The following is a 7,205-nucleotide window of genomic DNA, read 5'->3' as shown; positions in this document are numbered from 1 at the left end:
GGAGGAGACATCTCTATAGAGGACTGGAGCACTGTACCTGAGCCACTATAGACAGGAGAGGAGACAAGACGAGAGGGGAGGAGGAGAGGACAGAGGAGACAAGAGATGAAAGGAGGAGAGGAGGTGACATCTCTATAGAGGACTGGAGCACTGTACCTGAGCCACTATAGACAGGATCCCCACCATGGCGATGAAAGCGGCGATGGCTGCAGGGGTGAACAGGATGACCTGGAACAGAGGGAAGCACAGAGAAGCTGAATCAGCTGAGCACAGCTAACTGAGCACAGCTAACTGAGCACAGCTACTGAGCACAGCTAACTGAGCACAGCTAACTGAGCACAGCTAACTGAGCACAGCTAACTGAGCACAGCTACTGAGCACAGCTAACTGAGCACAGCTACTGAGCACAGCTACTGAGCACAGCTACTGAGCACAGCTACTGAGCACAGCTAACTGAGCACAGCTAACTGAGCACAGCTACTGAGCACAGCTAACTGAGCACAGCTACTGAGCACAGCTACTGAGCACAGCTAACTGAGCACAGCTACTGAACACAGCTAACTGAGCACAGCTACTGAGCACAGCTAACTGAGCACAGCTAACTGAGCACAGCTAACTGAGCACAGCTACTGAACACAGCTACTGAGCACAGCTACTGAGCACAGCTAACTGAGCACAGCTAACTGAGCACAGCTACTGAACACAGCTAACTGAGCACAGCTACTGAGCACAGCTACTGAACACAGCTAACTGAGCACAGCTAACTGAGCACAGCTAACTGAACACAGCTACGGAACACAGCTAACTGAGCACAGCTACTGAGCACAGCTACTGAACACAGCTAACTGAGCACAGCTACTGAACACAGCTAACTGAGCACAGCTACTGAACACAGCTACTGAACACAGCTAACTGAGCACAGCTAACTGAACACAGCTACTGAACACAGCTAACTGAACACAGCTACTGAACACAGCTAACTGAACACAGCTACTGAGCACAGCTAACTGAGCACAGCTAACTGAGCACAGCTAACTGAACACAGCTACTGAACACAGCTAACTGAGCACAGCTAACTGAGCACAGCTAACTGAACACAGCTACTGAACACAGCTAACTGAGCACAGCTACTGAGCACAGCTAACTGAACACAGCTACTGAACACAGCTAACTGAGCACAGCTACTGCTCACTACAGAGAAGCTGAATGAGCTACTGCTCACTTTTCTCTGTCAAGGTTATTATTTGAGGTGATTTGGCCGACGGTTTGATCACAGAAATAGAAACTTTAGTTCCTAAATGACCAAATGTTCCCGTGAGCCTACAGTGATGCTAGAAGACACGTGTTCAGTGAGTGAGCCTACAGTGATGTTAGAAGACATGTGTTCACTGAGTGAGCCTACAGTGATGCTAGAAGACACATGTGTTCAGTGAGTGAGCCTACAGTGATGTTAGAAGACATGTGTTCACTAAGTGAGCCTACAGTGATGCTAGAAGACACATGTGTTCACTGAGTGAGCCTACAGTGATGCTAGAAGACAGATGTGTTCACTGAGTGAGCCTACAGTGATGCTAGAAGACACATGTGTTCAGTGAGTGAGCCTACAGCGATGCTAGAAGACAGATGTGTTCACTGAGTGAGCCTACAGAGATGCTAGAAGACAGAGATGTGTTCACTGAGTGAGCCTACAGTGATGCTAGAAGACACATGTGTTCACTGAGTGAGCCTACAGTGATGCTACTGTAGAAGACACGTGTTCACTGAGTGAGTCTACAGTGATGCTAGAAGACAGATGTGTTCACTGAGTGAGCCTACAGTGATGCTAGAAGACAGATGTGTTCACTGAGTGAGTCTACAGTGATGCTAGAAGACATGTGTTCACTGAGTGAGTCTACAGTGATGCTAGAAGACAGATGTGTTCACTGAGTGAGCCTACAGTGATGCTAGAAGACAGATGTGTTCACTGAGTGAGTCTACAGTGATGCTAGAAGACATGTGTTCACTGAGTGAGCCTACAGAGATGCTAGAAGACAGATGTGTTCACTGAGTGAGTCTACAGTGATGCTAGAAGACATGTGTTCACTGAGTGAGCCTACAGTGATGCTAGAAGACATGTGTTCACTGAGTGAGCCTACAGTGATGCTAGAAGACATGTGTTCACTGAGTGAGCCTACAGTGATGCTAGAAGACATGTGTTCACTGAGTGAGTCTACAGTGATGCTAGAAGACACATGTGTTCACTGAGTGAGCCTACAGTGATGCTAGAAGACACACGTGTTCACTGAGTGAGCCTACAGTGATGCTAGAAGACACACGTGTTCACTGAGTGAGCCTACAGAGATGCTAGAAGACACACGTGTTCACTGAGTGAGCCTACAGTGATGCTAGAAGACACATGTGTTCACTGAGTGAGCCTACAGTGATGCTAGAAGACACACGTGTTCACTGAGTGAGCCTACAGTGATGCTAGAAGACACACGTGTTCACTGAGTGAGCCTACAGAGATGCTAGAAGACACACGTGTTCACTGAGTGAGTCTACAGTGATGCTAGAAGACAGATGTGTTCACTGAGTGAGCCTACAGTGATGCTAGAAGACACATGTGTTCACTGAGTGAGCCTACAGTGATGCTAGAAGACACATGTGTTCACTGAGTGAGCCTACAGTGATGCTAGAAGACACACGTGTTCACTGAGTGAGCCTACAGAGATGCTAGAAGACACACGTGTTCACTGAGTGAGCCTACAGAGATGCTAGAAGACAGATGTGTTCACTGAGTGAGCCTACAGTGATGCTAGAAGACAGAGATGTGTTCACTGAGGAGAAAAGAATAGCGACCCTACAGTGAGTGATGCTGGACGGAGGGGTTAAAGCAAAAAAAAATATTTTGACTGAATTTTTTTCCAGGCCTATTTTAGCTATTTCGGGCTTTTTAGAGTGTCCTCTTTTCCCCCACTGTTCACATGGGTTTTCATGTAAAACTAGAACGACCGCAACGCGGACTTATGCCTCCGCCATTAGTTCATTCTGGAGTCCAAATCGCCATTTGAGGCAAATTGGAAGAGATTCCGTCAAGGCGCTCCTGTGATGTTGCGTTACAGAGCTTGGAAATTGGGTGTGTGAGGTCACAGTGACCTTGAACTTTGACCACCAAAATGTAATCAGTTCATCCTTGAGTCCAAGTCGATGTTTGAGACAAGTTTGATTAAATTCCGTCAAGGCATTCCTGAGATATCGCGTTAACAAGCTTGAAAATGGCGTTGGAGAGCTCACCTTGACCTTTGACCTTAGACCACCAAAATCTAATCAGTTCATCCTTGACTCCAAGTCGATGTTTGAGACAAGTTAGATTAAATTCCGTCAAGGCATTCCTGAGATATCGCGTTAACAAGCTTGAAAATGGCGTTCGAGAGGTCACAGTGACCTTGACCTTTGATCTTTGACCACCAAAATCTAATCAGATCATCCTTGAGTCTAAGTCGATGTTTGAGGCAAATTTGATGAAATTCCGTCCAGGCGTTCCTCAGATATCGCGTTAACAAATATCGTACGGACGGACGGACAGCCGTACGGACAGCCGTACGGACGGACGTACGTATGGACGGACGGACAACCCGGATCCATAATGCCTCCGCCGGCGATAGCCAGGCCGGAGGCATAAAAAACGGCAGACAGTGTGTACACATCGCACTCATTTCACTCTCAAGTTCCCAAACATCCAGTAGGCCTAATGATGCATGAATTGTGTTCTGGGCTGAATCAGTAGGCTATGTTGTGTCAGTGACATATGAAAATTACTGGCTATAATAAATCACAATTAATATATAGATGCAGTTTTTGCAGTTTTTTTATCGAGTCAAACAAGTAGGTTAAGGGATCAGTATAACAATAATAACTAACAGCCACAGGAACTACAACAACATTGTCCCAACTAAGGAGGTTCTCTTCCACCAGTCACACAGCTCAGCTCCACCCAACCTCTCACCCCTCCTGTCCCACTGAGCTGATGGTCTGGTAGCCTACTGTTATGAAAACACACCAATTAATACTGTCAGACAACACCTAGCATGCCTAGGCTAACCACCTAATGCTAGTGTTACAGTTTAGCATCAAGTGAAGAGGAAACATCCCACTGCACACGGTTACATCTAAAACATCCTTCAGAATTACACAACTAGTATCATGGAGTCAGGTAACAGATGAAATCAACATCTTGTTATCAAGTAACTCCCGAGACTAGCAGCAGCTGACACATCTAATGCTAACCAGAAGGTTAGTAACCAACTAGTTACTGCGCTAGCAACAGTTTGTAAATGTTATCATGTTGCGTTACAGATAGGTGCCTATAGCTCATTCAGTAACGTTAGCGTGGCCGCTAGTCAGGGGGTAAAATACAGAGAAAATAATAACGTTAACGTTACTGCAGCAAACATTTGAGCGTGTGTGTGTTAGCAAGTTTTACCTGTCCAATGAAAGACAACTCTGCATCGTGCATGTTTTCAAAGTCCCTCCACCTTTGCAGTAATAAATTAACTCCAATTCTCACAATAACAACCTTCTTCAGTCCAATGCTGTCATTAGGGATAATTTAACGTTAGGAACTAACGCCGTCTGAGAGGCAGATCTGCAACAGTGTTTTGTTTAGCGTTACATATTAGGAGTGGCTTTGCAGGGTCGCGTTGACGCGTTCAGCGGGCCGAAAACGTAGCACAACGTAGCAAAACATTTATCAGCGGACATGGTGGTGCATTGAAACAGGCAAGGAAACATGACGTTCAACCTGGAAACCGTAGCAAAACATTTTCAGACTTATTGTGGCTTGAACACAGCGCAGGAGAATCATTTGGACGTCCGGTCAGAATTTTTCAAAATAAAAGCTTTCATTCAAAACTCAATACAATACACATTGAAAATATACAAAGGGGCTTTAATTTTGGTATTTTTCACATTTCATATCTGGCTCCAATAGACGGAAATCCGTCGTAGCGACGGAGAACTTTAAGCCCTGTGGAAGACAGAGACGTGTTAAGGACGTTAACGTGTTTGCTCAGTTATCACTGAGCAGAAAGGAATAGTGACGGACTCATCAAGTCTCATTAAAGCCATTTTGAGATGATCGGCAGACGCCTGTGCTCACGAGGCCGATCAAAAAACATCCAACACCAATCTGTGCAGAAATCATATTCAATGCAAGCTGTTGGTCATAAACCTGGTCTATGACCGAAAGCTTGGGTTAAATTCTTTTTTCACTCATTTTGATCAGTCTGATACCGGGTGAGTGGTGGTATTGCCCCAATTTACGAGAAAAAAAGAAAAAGATTAGTTCCGTGAACAGGAGGGACGATGTGATTGGTTGGGTTTTCATGAGTTTCATAAGTGGCAGCTCAACATGGTATCTAACAGACTGAAGACTCAGGTTCCATGTGGTGGCTATGGACCGCTCCATAGTATAGTCTGTGTGTGTGTGTGTGGGTGTGTGTGTGTACCTGTTTGAGGTAGAGGAAGAAGCTGGAGTACTGGCCGGCCTCGGGCAGGTAGGACAGGAAGACGGTGACACAGATCAGCAGCACAGTGCTGTCTTTCCCCACGCGACGCAGAGACTGCACACACACAGACACAGACACACACACACACACATCAATGGGAGAAAAAAGAAAAGACGTGTGGACAGCCTATCAACACGAGAGTTGCAGGTTCGAGGCCGTGTTACCTCCATGGAGTTGTACGGTGCAGATCTCTGCTAAAGACAGGGTGTAAATGACGTCTTTTCAAGTCAACTTTGAATCTCAGGGCTTGTGGAGACTTGGATTACATCAGGTGAGCAGTATGGAGGCTTTTTATGTTTTGGTGTTTTTTTACATTTGAAAGTGGGTCACCATCCACTTCAATTGTGTGGGAGAAGTTTGCAACAGTGTTGCAAAAAACCCCAAAACAAAACAAATCAACAAACAAACTAATCGGCATGGGGGTGAGTAGATAATACGGGTGTCACGATACACTCAGTTCACGATACGATACACGATATTGGGTTCACGATAACGATACGATATTTTAACAATATTTTTTTGCGATCGATTTGTAAGTTGAGGGGGCATCCTCCACGCTAAGTTGAGTAATTTCACCATTTTCCTCCTCCGTGTCTGTAGCGTCCCTCGTCTGTTCAAACAAAGCAATGAAAAGGAGGGCGAGCATGCAATCAGATGCAGATCAGTGCCACCATGTTCAGCTTATTTTTCTCGCGATATGAGATTTCATCTCAACGATACATATTGTCACGTTTTGATACCGCGATATATCGTGGGACGATATATTGTGACATCCCTAGTAGACAATGAATGAATCTTCATTTTTGAGTGAACTGTTCCTTCAAATACATTAAAAGACTTTAAAGACCTGCTGAACACCAGTTAGATTGAAACAAAAGACCCGTTTCACAACTGAAATAACTGAAGATCCAATTAACTATTTACAGACAAGAAGCACACAAGGGAGAATTTATAGAAGTTATCATTTGGTGTTAACAGACCTGCCGACCTTGAGAAAATATTCTGAGTAGCACACACCGGAGCCGCAGTGCGTTTTGGGCACACAGAAGGTCAAAGGTTGGAGTACACCTGCTTATGCTTATTTTAATTGTGTAGCACATTTCATAAACCCTAGAATTAATGTCACTGCTAAAAAGTAATCTAAGGGGGACTTAAGTTTAGGGCACTTAAAAAATGAGAGCGAGCGAGACTGACTTCAACCGCATGTTTGGTTCCTGCATCCTACCGATCATTACACGTCATTTAACCACATCATCTGTAATGTTACACAGCTAACGCCAGTCTCCAAACAGCTAGCGTTAGCATGTTTGTTAGCTGCTAAGCGTCGGGACCACGGCATAACCTTAGTCTATGGACTCGGGGTGTCAAAATGAATCGCTTAATCGATGCATCGCGATGCGGACGTGTGACTCGAATCATTCACAGATAATGGCTGAATCGTTTATGTTTAAATTTATGTTGATATATGTTGATTCAGATTTTAAGGCACTTTCTAAGTAGTTGATATTTATCTGACTGCTTGTATTAATTGATGAAAAAGTAGCCATGTGCAGTGATAATATAGAAAATTGAGGATGTGATACTTTGAGCTGTATCCAGATGCATCGTGAGGCATCGTGGAATCGAAGACCGATGAATCGTAATGGAATCGTGGGGCCA

The 7,205-nt window shown here is 44.9% G+C and overlaps 1 protein-coding gene across 1 annotated transcript in view; it reads right to left on the bottom strand.

Annotated features, from left to right (window-relative positions):
- Nucleotides 1–132: 132 nt before the first annotated feature.
- LOC310797383 (hippocampus abundant transcript-like protein 1) overlaps nucleotides 133–7,205 on the bottom strand; it is a gene marked incomplete at both ends in the record, with an annotated part of 40,679 nt that continues 33,606 nt past the window's right edge. Inside the window, 2 exons of the mRNA XM_083659752.1 lie at nucleotides 133–228; nucleotides 5,487–5,600. Of these exons, the coding sequence (XP_083515878.1) occupies nucleotides 133–228; nucleotides 5,487–5,600 (210 nt within the window). The remainder of the gene's footprint in view (nucleotides 229–5,486; nucleotides 5,601–7,205) is intronic.

This window comes from Poromitra crassiceps, assembly GCF_964638095.1.
Source record: "Poromitra crassiceps genome assembly, chromosome: 23".
Lineage (NCBI taxonomy): Eukaryota > Metazoa > Chordata > Actinopteri > Beryciformes > Melamphaidae > Poromitra > Poromitra crassiceps.
Note: the sequence above shows the minus strand (reverse complement) of the source record. Positions and strands in the feature narration are given on the sequence as shown.